The 18,387-nt window shown below is 47.5% G+C and overlaps 1 protein-coding gene across 1 annotated transcript in view; it reads left to right on the plus strand.

Moving 5' to 3' along the window:
* Positions 1-6,299: 6,299 nt before the first annotated feature.
* Positions 6,300-18,387, plus strand: part of LOC126533856 (sushi, von Willebrand factor type A, EGF and pentraxin domain-containing protein 1-like) — a 59,753-nt gene continuing 47,665 nt past the window's right edge. The window contains exons 1-3 of the mRNA XM_050181051.3: positions 6,300-6,468; positions 12,528-12,741; positions 16,777-16,937. Coding sequence (XP_050037008.1) covers positions 6,397-6,468; positions 12,528-12,741; positions 16,777-16,937 — 447 coding nt within the window. The 5' untranslated portion in view covers positions 6,300-6,396. The remainder of the gene's footprint in view (positions 6,469-12,527; positions 12,742-16,776; positions 16,938-18,387) is intronic.

Consider the following 18,387-nt stretch of genomic DNA (forward strand, 5'->3'; position numbering starts at 1 on the left):
TAACATTATCTGGATACCAAGCCACGCAGGGAGCAGGGGCAACGAAGGGGCAGACAGCCTAGCTCGAGGGATGACCAGCCGAGCAGGAACGTCAACCGCCCCAGAGGGGCCACAGATCAACTGCAGGAACAGCTATTCAGAGCTATTAAACCTCTATAAGGGGCTAAGATATCAATATCCCCCACCACATAAAGCATTAACAAAGGAGGAGGCCGCAGTATGGCGGGGACTGCAAACGGGCTCCTTCCCAAGCGCACACCTTCCCAAACCAGGCATTCCACAAACACAAAACACCAAGTGCGGAGCAATGGGAGAGCTGGCTCACCAGCCGCGAGCTAGAGGCTCAAAGAGCTCTAATAGCGCACGTGTGCGAGGCGGCCCGGCTCAGTGGAGCCCTGGACTAGGGGCCCATCCATGGCTGAAGAGGACCCAAGCTTCAAGAATGAAGACTTCGGCCTCGACCCGCTAAATCCTTAAAAGAGTCAAAGTTTTCCATTCTATTCCATTCCATTCCCTCGCATGCCCTCGTAGATCATCGCGCGCACGCGCACCAATCCATGAGGCCGAGCCCTACCCCCCCCCCCCCCCCCCCCCAGCAGGTCCCCTTGCCCTCCCTCGCAACTCCCTCACCTTCGACTGTCACCTCGCGCGCGCCATGCGGCCCCACCGGCCCGGCGCCAGCTTAGCCCGCTGCATGACGTTTCATGTTTCGTTAGCTGCTCTTATCGGGAAGCGTGCGCTGCTGTGCATTGACCGGCGTGGGTAGTTTCGTCAGTCTTGTGGCCCTCGGTAGCTGTGTGCTTGTGCTCCGCGATGTTTTACCCGTTTCACGACTCGTACCGCTCGTGCATCGTGCAGTGGTGCACGAATACCTCAAGAACAAGCCCAGCAAGGGTATTCCGGGTGCCTAAAGACAACAGGTGGGCGGGCAGACCCAAGGACGTCAGAAGGCGCATGTGCAGTCAACAGGAAAAATTTGCGGGATGCGCGAGCACGTAGCAAAGCGACCCTCCTCCCCTTCTAGCGGTGAACCCCTGGTGTCGAGACCGACGCCTGCATGCACGCGCGTCCCTCCGAGACTGCAAGCGTGCATGTTTCCGCGTTTCCTCTTTGCGTGGCGGCGATATCCGAATGTAGCCGCCAGGTAGCCCTCTTGCGATATGCGCCGTGGCGGCTTCGACGGGCAGAACTTCGTTTATACAACGGAAATCAATTGTACATTTTTCTCTTGCCGGTCTCATTCTATAGAGCGCGTCTTCTGCCACGCTCTTCTGCGGTAGAACGCACCGTTCGTAAAAAGAAAGAAACAACGAATATTGGCCACGAGAAGGTGCAGCTCCTCCCCCCCCCCCCCAAAAAAAAAAATGACTTGTTGCGTTCGCCAGCGGGCCAGACCTAGGCGTCAGTGATCGTGACTCGACAAAAAGCGGCCGCAGTGGCGCCCGCAAGTTCACGCTTCTAAGCACGTTTCACACAGTTTCGCCCGTCGAAGCCGCCACAGCAGATATCGCAAGAGTGCTACCTCGCGGCTACATTTCGCCCAGTCAAATATCTACGGCCACCTTCAGATTTTCTTACTTCAGGCGTTATGTTTTTAGGTGCTAACCCACCGTTCCGCATTGCGAAGCGGTGTGATACGAGCAGTGGTGAACCGTTTGTGAGGTTTCGTGTGTGTGTACCCAAGGCTTCTTCGCGGCGGTGATCAGCGCGCCGCGCTCTCATGCGTACATGTTATCGCATCGTTTTCCACTCAAGTTGTAGACGCTCATTCACACATATCGCGGTACGTTTTCGGTTCGTCTTTCTCTGGTGGTGTTCCTTTACATATCTCGCGTATGTATGCGGAGATATCTCCTTTTTTTCAGCAGTTAGCGAAGGCGTTGAGTTCGCCCGTGTTCGCTCCGTCTCTCCGTCGTCTGCTTGGGTGGCCGCTCGAAACCGATATGTGTCCGAACTGCAGGCCGTTGATGTAAGAATGTACTGCTTGAGTAATAGGCACACGTACATTGGCTTATTGCTCTCATGATCGCAACTAATGTTGTTTTTCGGGTGAAAGTTTTCGCTGGTCACAGGTGGCATGCATTTTCACGCGCCAGCCGCGTCCCCAGCTCCTTAGGGTCAAAATGAGAAGCATCATCATCAGCCACGACAAACTTTCTGAAATGGAAGCCCAAGCAGGTCGGCACGTAATTTTATGCGTATACGACGTACCCGATATCCTTCTTTTTCATGTGTTGTGAAATGATGACACAACGCCAACTCATCAATGTCGCCGGTGGGCCACTTCATTGCTGCGAGCAGAAATCCTCGAGCTATGAGGGTACAATCACTTACGCACAATTTCGCGTCTTATCACTGGACGCGTGGAGGCCATCTCTTCGGCCGCACAAGGTGACGTTGGCCCAGTGTGCGCCCTGTGCCGAGTCGCGTGAAATAACGCGAAAGTGATCGTATCCCTGAATGCAACTATATATTTTCAAGCTGGCAACGCATAAATGGGCCGACTACGCCGGGCTCTAGACAGGCCTCGCCGGACGCTGCCATGCTGGTAGCATGTTTACATTCGGCCAGCTGTCCCAGCGTTCAATGTTGCAAATTTCGGGCAGGTTCGGGTTGTCTTGGGATCTCAGCCCACATGACTTCCTATCAGGACCGGAACTAGCTGGTTGCCATCTGGCTGCCAGAACTCCGAAAATCGAAAGAGGCCCACCGCTGTAATGGAGAATAGACGGAAATTAATGGCGTGACACACCGAAGACGTTTTGCAAATACCTAGATAATGAAAGAAAAAAAACTGTACATACACGCTAGCAATTAATTTGCTCAAAGTGGGATTGTTCTAAAAGAAAAAAAAAAGACATGACTTCTTTTGTTCTTCTGCGAAGGAGGGTGCATTAGGGTAGCATAATTATGTAAATGGTTGCGTGCTGAAATAAAATGCTGCAAAATAATTAAGCACGCACCAACATCCTAATCTCGAATGTGTAAGCCAGCGGGTCCGTCATTAAACAGCTGCAATTAAGCACTTTGTGTTGGGGGTCTTCACCTGCTGTCTTCGAAGCCTTGCAATCGTCATCTGTTACTGGAGGCTTCAAAACTATTTAATGTAGACGCTACGTTCTTTCGTATAAGCAATACTGGAGCTTGTAAAGCTTTGTAATGGAGATGCTGCGTTACTTCATGTAATGCGTATTTTTTGGCTAAGGAAGCACTTTTATAAATCCTAAGAAAGAGCTTTGTATGGTAACCAACTCCATACACAATTAAAACATGAAAACACATATCTTCAGCCGAATGCAGAACAGCTAACAAAGCTCGAGCGCACATAACCTGCTACAGAGGTTGAGAGTGAGCGCGTTATTGCCATACTGCACATATTGCACGTGTCCCGCTTTAGAAATAGCTACATTTCTTTTGCAAAAGTAGAGCACCATACTTTTCCAGCAGTCGCTGCGCATAACATAAAGCTCTCTGTCCCGAACGGCATGTGTTCATAGGCCGCATTCCTTAACGAAGTTTTATTTTCTAACTTCGTCATTGTATCGAACGTGCCTCGCAGCTCGGACGTTGCCGAGTCGCTGTTATCGCTAGCATCACCGCTCATTCCTGCGCATAAAAAAAAAAAGAATGCGAAGTGAAAGTCAGCGTAGCAAATGGGCAGCAGCTATTCATGGCTGCAAGGCCGCCGTCACTCGTTCGTGCGGCTAACAGTGACATAACGAAGTGCGAAGAGAACGAGCCGTTAAAAACACGCAAAAGAACTTGCTGTGGCCTTACCATGAAACGGCGGTGAAGCAGGCTGTGGCAGAAGAACCCAACAACGATGCTCAGGTGCATTTTACAGAAACCGCCTGGCGGCGTGGCATGACTATGCTTCCCACGTGTTGGGTCGTGCCGTGCTAGCCGCAGCCGCAGCCACGGTCGCATTTTTCTTGGTGTGCTCTGCCACCTAGCGGAATCGGCGAAGATCCGTAGCTCGGCTATAGAGAAAGAAATTTCAACAAGAGCCGACATCCCATAGAGCCCAGCGGTCAAATTGACTGTAGCGAACCAAGCGGATGATATTAACATCTTCCTGTTGCGATTTTGGGCGCGCGTTTTGAACGCTAGTTGGTACACGCCACGCCGGCTCCGCTGATCGGCGCGACATTTTTTTTTTCACTTCTACTGCTGAACCACGCGCGGCCTTGGCGCGGAATCGTTTTATTTAGTAAAAATTATTGCGAACGATCTTTACAAGCCTCCACCGAATCTGTGTCACGTGCAATTTCATAAAGAAAACGCTAGACGTCTTCTGAAATAATGAAATGTTTATTTTGCTCTATATAAATGCTCGTTCCGGGCTTCTTGTGCATTCATCTAAAGTTGTGGCACCAGGTAAGCAGCAGCCGTAGCCGTACCAAGCTCCACCGGATGCCATCAGCTGAAAAAAGTAAATTACAAGCATGTATTATTTTCGTAGACTTACCTAACAGGAATATTGCATGTACAGGCGACACGTGCGTAAGTGGTGAATGAGCGGCATTACAAATAAATTCACTTTAACATACCTTTCGTAGCAAATATACTCCTGAACAATGCCAAAAAACCTGAAGGAAACATCCGATTTTCAAGCATACCTCCCTTCCCGGACATTATTTCCTGTACTTTAAGAGCACAAATACACGGGTTACTGAGCGTTTCCAAAACAACTTGGCCTCAGTCGACGCGATGGTACGCCAAGTACACTGAGGTGGCTACAACACAGGCTCTCAGCCAGACCACGTTACACCCTCGCAGAATGCCTTCTAGTCACACTCAAGACAGATTCGTGAGTGCAAAGCCTGCTTTCAGTCGCTCAGAAGACAAATGTGAAGCTCTTGAGCTCCTCGGCGTTTTCTTTTACGCGTCCAGCCAGCGCAAGCAACACACTCCCGCGTTATCACTCTCGGCAATCGCTCGTCGCGTTTTCGACAAGCGTGTGTACCGAAATAAGGTAGAAACGGTAGAAATAAGGTAGAAACCATAGAAAGCGTCACAAACTTGTCCCAATAAAATTCAGTACACGCAAAACTAACTCACCATGGCCGGCTTCCTTTTTTGCTAACAGCTTCACAACCTCCAGCGCGGCAAGGGTGCCTCAAAAGTATCCCAAAAAGTTACGAAATTAATTAAAATAATTTTTGGGGTAATAGAATGCGTCACGAACTTCTCCCGGTAAGATTCAGTACACGCGAAACTAACTGCGGCAAACAGCCGAGCTGCTTTCCGCTCGCTAACTGTGCCACTGTGCCGAGCGGCGCCACTGTGCTTGAAAATTACCCCAAGAAGTAGCGACATTAGTTGCAATAATGGCTGGGGTCAGAGAAAGCGCCAAAACTTGTGCCGGTAAGATTCAGTACACGCGAAACTTCGTCACACGGCCGAGCTGCTTATCGTCACAAAGGCCGGTGCGGCGAGCGCGCCCAGAAACTACCGAAACAAGTTATAATAATGCTTGGGCTCATAGAAAGCGCCGCAAACATCTCCCAGTACGAGGAATTAACTCAAATTAACTAGGCATGGAAGGCAGAGCTGTTTTTTGATAACTGCGTCACTATATAGGTTGTTTTGTGCAGTGAGCCTAAATGTGCTTGAAGTGCGTCGCAGACTGTCAAACGAAATTCCTCACCTTGCAGTAGTGCAGTAGTGCAGCGGTGCCGTGTCGAAATGGAGACGGAACCCAAGAGAACGCGGGGCGCATAAAAAACGGGCTTTATGCAAAACAGACGAGTCGCCGAGCACACGAGCTTCACATGCGTAGCCGGCCTCGCTCGCTCCTGTGACATGTCTGGCGCATGACCTATGCACGCGCGTCTGGCGTGCCGCTGGCTTGTTGCTAGGCAACGCAAGAAAATAAGTCGCAAAGTATAAGTTCATTTACCCGCAAAGTTATTTAGTTTTAGTGGGAAAGAATATAACAAAAATAAAACGTTGTCTGTAAGTTCATTTCGCATCCTTTTTTTCTGATGCTCGCGTCAACTGACGGATGGAGTTGAAACTAGGCGTGACGTGTTTCCTCTTGCCAGTTATTGCGTGGTGTTCACTCTTGTTGAATTTCTTTCTCTATGGCTCGGCCGCGAAACGGCTCGAGTGCCCGCTCTTGTCGTTTGCTATGTTACTCTATGGACTCACCCTAACTCGCTCGTTATCGTACGAGTCAGACCCCGGCAGCAGCAGCCCTGTTGCAAGCCATGCCGCAATCACAGGGTCTCACTTGGTGTGCCATTACAGAAGTCTTTGCGCAGCTCGTCCTAGATGGCGATAAGTACACGAAGGATTGGCGATGACAACGGCGGCTGCAACTGAAGCAGCGCAGTTCTCTCGGTCCCGGCTTCCTTCTGCTGAACGAGGCAGGTTTCTGCAGTTAGCCGAACGATGAAATCTTCATGTCGGGCTTTGCTGGCATGGCTCACCATCTGCATTTTCTGTACGCCGACGTGGTCTCAGGTGGGCCCAAGCTTTATGTCTATGCGCGAGCAGTTTCCGTAAGTTATTCCGTAAGATATAGCTGTTCCCGGGGTATATATAACGAGCATTATGCGGTGTGTTCTCACTCACCACTATAGAATTCTAATAATACAATTTCTTGATGAAATGGAACAGAACTGTACGAAAAATGCGGTTTTACAACACCAACTCATTTACGAAATAAGTTTTTTTTTGCATATGAATTAGCTGTACGCTAATCTCAAGGACGGCTCATGAGTGACATTAGGTGTTTTGTCTTTACACATTGTGCTTCTTCATTAACGTCTTGATATCGCAGCTGTGGTGTTCCATCTGTGGTCAGGTTGATATCAACGTACGACCACTTTATATATAGGGCGTCACCCCTAACTTAAGCCAAGCTGTCCAACGAAAAATAGATTTTAAAGACACTGTAGAAGGTATCGTGTTGTGACCTATGGTGTTCGGTTGTAAGACATCTGATGATTTCACACAGCGAGCTTTATATTTACATATGGCAGCGTGTTCTTTTATGCTTTTTTCTTCGTTAGACAGCCTGTCTAGCGTGATCTGGGACACTCGGTACGTATGCAACAAAGAACTTTTCTGGAGTGCTTCCCTCTTGCGTGATCGGAGACTTTACGAGGTATTGAACTGCGCTTTCTATGCTGCTTTTTTATTGAGATGACCATTACACGTGTATTGCGCGGCCTATAGAGCCACCACTGATGCTAACCTAGCGGGAGCTTCGAAAGCACTCCCGGTAGCTGTTGCAGACGACAACCCTTTGCAACAAGGATGACTGCAGTTCGCGGCTGCAATTTATCCTTTGTTAGTGTGCCAGATTCCTTGGTCTGCGGTGTCAGCGGCAGAAAAGCCGCGGGCTTCTATGAGAGCGGACAAGTACATGATGTTACCGGAGTTTGGGGACAACCAAATCTGTATACATGGCAAGTGAATCCCACATGCAAGAGTTACGAAGCCCATTCACGAAGTGGATGTCGTGTTGAGTAGCCGTTTCGTTTTGTCGACTAATTCCATGCCTCTATCGTTTAGTTTTGTCAAAATTCTACCCTTGTTGGATTACTCTTTCTGTTCCTCAATAACAAGCACACGTCGTTGGACCAGACTTATATTAGAAACGACTTCACAAGGCGCGATGACCACACACATTGCAGTGATCTTGCTACACCTTAATATACGCCACGTCGCCAGATAAGCACCGTGAAAATCGCCACATTAAGGCCACTTGTAAAATTGTTAATGAAAATGCATACTTAACGTCCCAAAGGGGGTCGCCAAAGGAACGGGTGAATACAACCGCGAGTTTCGACTGCATAGGTCGCGCTTGTGTTTGTGACATTCCCCTAGTAATACGCACATATATATATATATATATATATATATATATATATATATATATATGTATATACTGGCGGCAAGAAAGGTATGTCTTTAGGGGCGATAAGATGGCACGCCTATGCCGCAACAGAAACTAGCAACACATTGACATGATTGCCATATGGCTTCAACCTTTACTGACTTCCAAGAGATGAAGAGAATCTTTCAGCAAAAACCACGCAGCAATACTACCCTATATGCAACAGCTAAAAGCAATTCTGCGACGGAGCTGCCTCTCTTCTATAACATTTCCCACGTAATCACAAAATCAAAGATATCCTCGGGCGAAAAGAATGAAGCTGTGAAAAAATAATTTGCCTGCATGATTTAGCCCCGCTACAGAGGCGGCGAGGCGAAAACGTCGTGCTGAAAATAATCACCGACAGTTCTCTGTCAAGCAACTAGCACCAGTCGGACATTCGTGAGGCCACGCACAAATGAACTCCGAAACATGGGTCGCACGATAGATGGCGCAACTGCTTAACGGAAAGCTTAAAACCAACAAAATCAGTACTTGCAAGCCACGGCAGCTTCAGCAGATAGCGCGATGCACTCGATCACTTGTGTACCGTAGCTAGAGCAATACGGCAAACGAGCGACAAATAGTGCAGGTGGCACCCAGAACCTATGGAAATCTCTTTAGCCCAAATGCTTCATGGAAGACACAGCAAAACAGGAGTACGTCATCATAAACTTTGTCGCTTACCCCTGTAACCGTCATCCAGTGCACGAAACATCGAGATGACAAAAAGAAAGTGTGGGAACAAGACGTTTCTCGCCGAACGGCAGCGATCCGTCGTCGTCACGTCATCGTCTTCGTGCACTCGTGACGTCACATCGTGTTCATGCCGGTGTCATTATGCAGACGGTCGTCATGCATTCCTTGTCATACCGCCGCCGTGAGGCCACTGTGGTCGGTCCATCGTCGCGATTCCGGCTTCTTCATCCAGTGCTCCTCATACCATCGTCATCACGTCGTCATCGTCATGGCAGCGTCGCCACAAAGTTGCTGTCATTCTGCTGTCCTCGTGCCGTTGTCGTCAAGCCGTAGTCGCAATACCGTTGTCATACCGTAGTCGTCGTGCCATTGTCGTCGTACAGCCATCGTCGTTCCACTGACGTTATTCGTTCTTCTTCACTCTATCGTCGACGAAGAATCGCCATCCCGTCATTGTAATCGTGGTCAATTCTAGCGCGTGCGTGTCGCAGAAGATGGGGCGAACTCGTAAACAGGTGTCCCGAAGCAATAGTAACCTAAAAACTATCCCTAGAGATACTAGAAAAAAAAGGTGCCTTCAGCAGTACGATGAGCACCTGCATTGCTTGAATGCTGATCGCGGTAACATCGGCAGTCATTGTGAGGGGTGTTCTGCCGGAACATTTAGTTTATTTAGAACATTTAATATTTCTTGCAGTGTGCAGCTAGAGGCACGCTTCTAGGAAACTGCTAATTGAAAAGGCAATGTGCGTCAAACGACGTTTTAAAGACTGACATCTCGAAGAGCTATCTCACTAACCGCCTGATTAGCTAATACAGCTTTTCTTTTTCTTAACTTAGTCATGTTGCTCCTGCGTTGTCATTCGTGCAGTGATGTTTGTCACCAAATATAGATGACGCGAATATGTGTACACGAAAGGACTTATGCCCCTCTCATCCGGCTGTTCGACGGGGGATCTTCTTAGCTACAGGGCTGTGCTTTTGTTGGCGGTATGCACATAGTGACACTATTCGTGCTGCTTGTGACTTGTCTTCGAGTCTTCCGCCTTTATGTATATTTTTTCCGTGCTTACCTTTCTCTCTTTTCTGCTGCTTATTTAGTACATTTGAGATATTGAAGTAACCAGCTCTTAAAAGCTTAGCCCTATCGTTTGTTGCTTTTAAAGTTTTCTTCCCTTAAATTACTAACACGCCGTGCCATAAAAAGTATTACTAGAACGTTGGCCGGACATGATACACATCAACAAAACGAGCTACCAAGGCTTCCTTAGAAATTTAGTAGGCGCAGGCTCACGTTCTAGGCTGCCAACCGGCCCTTCGGAAATCGAAGTTTTTATGCTGGCATTTTGGGGCCTATATTCGAGATACTTCCTCCCACCAATCTGTTTCTCCTCTTGCCCATCCCTCTGAACGGGATAGCATGGTAGAAGGCATTCACCTTGAGTTAACCTCTCCGCAATTCCTCTAATAAAGTCCCATTTGTTAGGCCCCATTAGTTGTAAGGTCCCATTTGACGCCATTATTCCCGTATGGGAACACAACACGTCGTTAACTTCTGAAGCCATAGTTACTAAAGTTTAAAAAAAATTACTAATATTTGGTAACAACATCCATTTGAAAGGAAAGAAAGTTCCTTTTTAGTTTCGTACTTTGTTATGCAGTGACAACTTTATAGCAGTTGTTGGGTGAACAGGGCGGTTCCGCCACACGGAGCAGCTCTGCAAGATAAGGTAAATTCTTTAACTGCCCAATCATAATTGTTTATTCTAATATCTTTTTGAACATGTCTAGTATTACGACACGCGAAATAGGGTAGCTGTTTGCATGGATAACGTAAATACGACGACGTATGTCTGCATGTTCCCATTTGGGCACGCTGGTGCAAAAAGGGGGCTGTGGGAGCAACCGTACTGCGATTGCCTGCATGTTGGCTTCAACGCGTCTTTCTTAACCCAGATGCCTCGAAAAAAGCTCCTTACGCTGGAGGAAGCGGTGGAAATGGTTCTCGCCGGCGATTATGCACAAGTAACTCCTGTTGTGCTGCTACCCCCACCGAATGCGGGCGATATTCTTACAGATGAAGAGGAGGGCGATAGTGATGCCGCCGTCGCAGACACTCTAACAAATGATGTTGCAGGTGAGGTTGAAGTCCACATGGCTGATGCCGACGAATGTGAAGGAGCTCTCCAGGAAGCAGCAGCCTCGATACCGAAAAAAAGCAACTCAAGATTCTCCTATCTGGAGGCGAGCTATTCAGTATTTGCGCCCAATAGTAGAGATGCAGCTTCAGCCACTGCGAGAGACCCATGCTTGAAGATGAGGAGCCCTTTGATCTCTTTGCCCACCTATTGAACACGGAATTTATGAGCCTCATAACCGACGACTACAATAGTTATTCCCAGCAATAGAACGACCACAGCGTTAGCATAACTAAAAAAGACATACTTCAGCTTGTCTCCATTCTAGAGTGGTTATCATAAGCTCCGACGCTCTGACCTCTATTGGTCGAAAGCTGAGGACCTCGGTGTTCCTTTTGTGGAAAATACCAACGAGCTGCGCGAAATTCCAGCTAATAAAGAGGTACATCCATGCGTGCGGCAGTGAAAACCTCGAGAAGAGTGACAAGATTGTGGAGATGAGACCTCTGCTCAGTCTTGTCAATAGCTCCCTTTAGCAGTTCGAAATATTTTAGGACATTCTTAGCATGGACGAGCAAATGCTGCCGTATACTGGTTGACAGAGCTACAAGATGTTCATAAAGCTAAAACCAATACGCTTTGTTTACAAGGAATGAATCCTTTGCTCTTAATCAGGGTATTCCTTCAACATTGATATCTACTGCGGGATAAACGACGGTGAAAGCACGAATGTACCGCTTGGAACATGCATTGCTTTGAACGCTCTCAAGTGCGTTGATGTCGCAACAAACCATCTTATATTTATGGAACATTTTTTTCATGTCACATGCTTGACGGTGAGAACTGAAATAAAGAACCTGGATTCAGAGCAACAGGAACCGTGAGGGAGGCCAGGCTGAAGAAATGCCCACTTCTTGATTCGAAGGAACTAGCCACTCACAGCAGAGGATCTTTTGATTTTAGGTGCGATGGCGAGATCCTTGCTATCAAGTAGAATAACAATAAGTGGGTGTGCATTGCTGCAAATTTGATGGCATTCACCCAACCGCCACAGCCCCTCGCTATAGCCAAAAGGAGTGAAAGCGAGTTGCAGTGCCCCAGCCGAGAGTAATACAATACAACAAGCATATGAGGGGTGTCGACCAATCTGGTAGGTTCATCAGCGGCTATCGTCCTTGCCTGCATGGTAAAAAGCGGTATTGGCCATTACAGAGCAATCTGCTTGTAACACTGTGCGTTAATTTCAGCCTGAAGGCGGCTGTACACAGAACTAGGGAGTGAACCGGCACTTCAACAGCTTCATTTCTGGAGGATCATCGTACAAGACCTGCTGACCAATAGGCTGATCACCCGAGGACGGCCTGGCCCTTGAAGTGCTCTTGTTTGCCACAGCAAGGAAGGCCGCGGCCGTCACTTGGTGCCGTAGGGAAAGCAGAGCCGGTGCCGCCAGTGCACCGAAAACACACGAATGAAGTGCCAGATGTGTGGCGTTCCCCTCCTTTGTGGCGTTCCCTTCTGGCCTGCGGGGACGAAAAAAGCAACCCCGGCATATACATACGCTTACGGCCATTGTTCCCATTTGGGAGCACTCTGTATTTTGTTAACTACTGATACCAGTGAAATAAAATTTGTTTACCATGTACAAGTCTACCCTCTAGACTAGCCGAAGCAGTTTGTTTTGTGTTTAGCTGCGCCACTTCTAGTATAGGCGCTTAATGGGTTAAGCAGTCAACACCTTCAGCCAATAGGATCGTAATGCTGCTGACGCCGTAAATCTGCGATCGCATCGAACAAATTTGTAGGAACACGCGGCCGGCCACTCAGGCGCTGCACGGTTCCCGTGGGAGAGGATGAACTCCACAGGCACCGACTTGGTATTCCTTCTCGACCGGTCCGGGAGCGTGGGTCACGCGGGCTTCGAGACGGAGCTGACGTTCGTCGACAACTTCCTCAACTACTTTGAGGTGATGCCCAACGCCACGCGCGTTGCGATCGTCTCCTTCAGCGACAAAGTCGGTGAGCTGAGCACCTTTTCTGCCTCTTAATTGCTACCTCTCTTCGTATCACTTGCCTTTCCTGCTCATGGGTGAACGAAAGAAGCGTTATACAGAGGCGTACGATTTTCTCTAAATAAGTAACTTTCATTAAAGTTTTGCGCTTACCACTGTCGCGTTCTTGCTCAAAGGGTCCCTGAAATGCTTTTTTTTCTTACGGCCAGACACGGATGGTAACTCTCAAGGAAGGCTTTCTCATAAACATTTCGTGTAGGGTCGTTATAAGGCAGGCGCAAGTTGTTAAGCGTTACCCTATCCTAGAACCCACGGCGTTTCACACCAGCTTTTTAACCCTGCGGCCATCTCCGTGTCCCGTCTCCTTCAAGCGATCACTCACGTGTAACCTGCTTCTGGTTGATTTTAACCGAGTGTGCGGCCGCTTCTCTTTCTTACGCAGTTTTTATCGTTGAGCGTGGATTACGTGGAAATAAATTTTAAGGTGGACTGCGTGCGGTAGATGCGGACACGACGGCACCGCGCCGTGTCTGAGCACAAGATGGACAAAACCGACAGCAAGTCAACGAACACTGCATACAAAGAAAGCGTCATACAAAGCACCACCTTTGATAACAACAAAAACTTGATGGGAGAAGTTAAACACCTGATTCAAAGTGTGTACCAAACTGGCTGACATTCATTTTGATTGTAAGTGTCCCTTAGATGGATAATGATCTGAGATAAATGTGCTTTTCAGGAAATCATTCTTTCTTCACTTCGGTTTTGCGTACGAGTTTTCTGTAGGTCACGCAGATCTTTCAGTAAAAGCATACCGGGTGGTACATCATCACACAGTCTTTCTCCAAATTTCTATCAATGCCATCCCAGAATAAAATGTCAACCTTACACTCAATAAAGCAGTGTTCAATTATTTGAGGCACGTTAGAAAGGTGACAGATATTTGAACCAACGAAAATATTCCTTTTCTGAAGTTGTGTTTTAAATAGGCAAAATTTCAGGGCGTAAGTTGTAAAAAAACATTTGTAGGAGTTGGAAGTGGCATATTTCGCACACTTGCGAATACATCATGCCCTGGTAATCTGATGCACATTATTCGATAAAATTGTGGTGGGAACGAAATGAATTTTGAATGTTTCTGAAGATTGTTTTTCGCGGCACAGAAAACTAACAATATTTAGAAAGACGAACAGACATAAGAAGAGCAATCTAAAAATAGGGCTCACGTATGAACCCCATTAACAAGGTCTAGAAAGGTGGCGGCTTTCTGACGGACGGTATGCCAGGTTCAAAAGCCCGTTCAATTTCCTTCGGAACGCTTCTTCTTTTTTTTTTCTCTGGATCATCGCTTGTTAGAATACGTTCTGTTGTAATTTTGGGCAAATTACATATAAAACTTCGCTCCTTGAGAAATGCAGAACCTGCGGTTACGGCTGAAAGCCCGTTTCTTTTTCAAACTACAGGCGACCGCTGTGTGAGACTTTGGTGTTGACACAGACGGGCACCGCTCGCGTCTTCTACAACATGTAGTCGCTATTGTTGTACTTCCTACACACGCGTGGCACGCAAGATACGCTTACTACAGCATTCGTACCGCTCATATAATGCCCCCGCCAAAAAGTCGTCGCTGCTCCCATTTTCATGAGGTGAACCCTCTCCGTCCAATCGGCTGCCCCATTGCAAGAGCTGTAGTAGATAAACCACATTCACCGGCGGAACTGGACCACTAGTTTGAAGAAACGTCCATGTTTATTACATCTGTTTAATCATCTTTAAGCTGGCACAAATTACTACCCATACGTAAGCTATTGAATATAGGCGTATATTAGCGTCGTGTTTCAAGCATTCCCGATGACGCAACGCGGTTAGGCAATCGAATAGCTCGTCCAACTTACGTCGCGCACACCAGCTATCGCCGGGAACGGGGCGGCTAAAAACTCAGGGAAGCGGCGGCGTTGCGATCAGTAGCGAGAGACATTTTTAAAACCGTATAGTGGATTTGACGCTATGACTGGAGCGACCAAATGTGTCACCCAATGACCAGAAGGACCTACACTAACGGCTCAGTAGATTTGCCCATAAGTTTCTAAATTGTTACAGGGTCGCTTTAAGCATCACTGAAAGAACGTATTTTCTGGTCCAGATCGTTCCGTATGACACCTGGTAATGTTACTTGCCTAGTTTAACAAATAGAAGTGCATATTTGGCATTGCGTTGGTCCCTCGCCGTGAATGATTTTCAAAACTTGGCGCTTCTGCACTTCCGGCACCTAAAGTACAACAACGAAGGGCCTTTGAGATTGCTATCCAATATTCGCTGGTGGGTGTGATGTGGAATTCTAGTCAAAGGCAAATTCACGTCATTTTGTTCGCATACAAGGCAAGTAACAGCGCCAACTGTTGCACTGAACTATCCGGTTCATAAAATTTGATCTTTCGGTAAAACGTTCCAGAACAAATTAAAAGCAAGCCCAAATTTATTTTCGTTGATTTTAAGGGAGGCACTTGCTGGGAACGCAGGTCTCTGGACTCGGTTCGATACTTAGCAGGTAGCGTTGCGGAAGCTATACTCAAGCAGTGAGGTCAGGCAAGTCCCACTCCGCGCGTTTCCCAACGTGGTTGTTTCTCATGTGCGACGCTTTCTGCAGTATAACTATTTCACGCGTTACAACGGCAACCTGTGGACGTAAGTTTACGTCGAAACACGTATAATATTTGCGCAATTTAGGCCGCGAGCGCAGGGCGCGAGATTTGGCTGCTGGACGCGGAAACGCGTCGATCCGCTCGTTAGGTGGTAAACGGATTCAGGTGTGCGACGCCTTCCACGTATTTTTACATTACATTCTGCGGCATAATATTACGATACTCATTGCTACATTGAATTACTTGGCCCATACGCATGTCTTTTTTTTTGTACGTGAAGCACTATACTTTGTTTGTGAAGGCCTTCGAATAGCGTTGTCGGCTGTGTCTGAACCGGAGTATTCTGATCAAACGAAGAATTACTGGGGGTACAACGAAAAATTAAAATTACCTCCTCACTTAGTCAGTAAAGAAGCCAGAGGGAATGTTACCGCAACAGCTCCACAATAAAAGCGATCCCTTTGCAATTGAATTGTGTAATTAACTGCGGTGGTTCAATACCTTAATTACCGGCGGGTATTTTATGATAGTTTGTGTGCTAGCCGCTAAAACTTCGATGCTGGCGTTGAAACTGTTAATTTTATCTTTAGTTGTCTTTTTTAGCGTATTTACTTCCTTCTGGAGCACCTTCGCTTTTAACATGCACCCACCCAGAATTGCTACACCTTTGATTGTCTCCTCCCGAGATGTTCATATCAAGAGGGAGAAATCGTGGTCTGTTCTCACTTTGCAATATATATATATATATATATATATATATATATATATATATATATATATATATATATATATATATATATATATATATATATATATATATATATATATATACACGCATTCGCTAAAGGCGCGATAGGGTTGAATCATTGCAAACATAGGTGCCCGCAGCATTTTCCGGCCCCCACTGTACGGGCAAACAGGGCATTCGAGATAAGAAGGCAGAATTAGAGCAGCAGGGTGGAACTTGGACACCACCTATTGCACTTTTTGTCTCGTATTTGATTCTAATGTGGATGTCGTAATTTAGCGAGCTTATCGGCAATAAAGTGAAGAAATTGATACCTTGAATAACTCCAAATTAACATAACGGCTGCCATATAATGGCTCTTATATTCTCACTATGCCTCGTATCCCTCATATGATATATGCGAACAGATGGGTTTATCTATGAGAACCCAATACTACTCACATGGGACGTCTTCCTTTTGATGTATGGGAACACATAATCTTTATATGGGAGCGCCATGTGCTCGTTCGGCATTATTCGATATGGGGCATACGTATTTTTTCCCCCTCTAGGAAGGTCTTAGCAAATGCATTGTTTTCCACCATTAAAGTTACTGTGCCTTCTGTCCCTCCCCCCACTTCCGTTCACCCTAAATGTGTATTTCTTTTCTCAGTTGTGCATGCCGACTTCCTCAAAGAGCCCGACAACAAGTGCAAACTGTCGATGCTCAAGCAAGATGCAATCAAGAACTCTGACTATTACGGCACCAACACGGGCGCCGGTCTCCGCGAGGTTCGCGAGATATTCAGAAACAGCCGTCAGCATGCGCACAAGGTGAGTGAGCCCGGCGTGCACTTTAGCCACCTGCTGGAGCCTGAAAACAACCACCGGCAACCACGCGGAAGCTGTCGGACGGCGTACCATTCACGTATTCATCCCGGTACTTATTCGCCTTCAAGACCGCGAGAGGCGCTAGCTAACACGCCCGCGGCTAATCTCGAACACAAATACCCAAGCAAATGGACTCCAGGATTCGCGCCGCGCTTGCTGTATTGATCAACAACCACACGGGTAGTGCCGAAGAAAGTGGTTCAGATCACACCTGCGGCAAAAAAAAAAAAAAAAAAAAAATGAATCACACATTTTCTTTGCATTTGTTTTTCTAACAACATAAGAACAACTTGGAACAACAATAACACTATTGAATTCCCCTTATGCCTAAACTATTCAAATTTTTGTCTTCTTCATGTGGTGTGATGTGAAAAAAGATTATCGACAATTACCATGCTCTCTAATGCGAAATTTGACCACGGCTGTATACTTGTTTCCATTTCGCGGGATATTGCCTGGTGCGGACAACTTGTCTCGTACGGCACGTTGCAAAAGGAACGGAATGCGGCGCGACTACCTCGCTAATCGGGAGATCGCGAGAGGCGGCATGTGGGTGACGCGTGGGCGTGATTCAGAGCAGCAGCCGCAGTCATACCTCCACTCATGCGCGCTTTCTTTCTGTACAGACTACGCGTGCCACTCTGGCGCCATCTCGTATCAATCGTCGCCCCCAAAGCCTCTCTTGCGCGGCCCTACGCTTTTCTTCCTTCGCTTTCTCCATACACTCCTCCTCCGTTTTGCGCCTCATGGTTCCGCAACACCCTCCTACTCGCGATTTCTTCGCTGTCGCCGTCTTTCACCTTCCGCTGCACTCCTCGTTCGCTTTCACCCTTCGCTGTGTTCGCTTGGTTAGAAGGACAACGCCAACGTTTGCTGCAGGAACGGGCGCCTGAGAGCTGCGCTCTAAGGGAATGTAATCGCGCCCCTCAGAGTGTGTTATTTATCCTCGTTCGTGTATTCTTCTGACATGCAGCAGCCAGCTTGCTGCGAGACTACGGTAACGGTATCGGTCACTACGTATGCAATCTTCAGGGAGCTCGCAGGAATGCTGCAGACATATTTATCGGTAGGCGTTCCCCCATTCGCTAAACGCACGCTGATGGAACTAGCTGTTACATATCGAAAGCCTGCCGCAGTGGCTGAGCAACTCAGCCGTTTAGCCGCTGAATGAGGGTTCACGTTTTCGATTGCCGGTCACCACAACAGCATTGGTACAGGAACTGCTTTATAGACACGGCTCTGGCCCGTGAACCTACTCGACGAGGCTGAAGCATAGACATCATCAGGTTTCGAAATTCATGTTAACATAAGTGGAAGCCGAGCGAAGCCGGTTCATTATCCTACGATTTGCCATCAGCGGACGGCAACTTGGTCACAAAGCACAAAGCGCAAA

Source organism: Dermacentor andersoni, chromosome 7 (genome assembly GCF_023375885.2).
Source record: "Dermacentor andersoni chromosome 7, qqDerAnde1_hic_scaffold, whole genome shotgun sequence".
In the NCBI taxonomy this organism is placed as follows: domain Eukaryota; kingdom Metazoa; phylum Arthropoda; class Arachnida; order Ixodida; family Ixodidae; genus Dermacentor; species Dermacentor andersoni.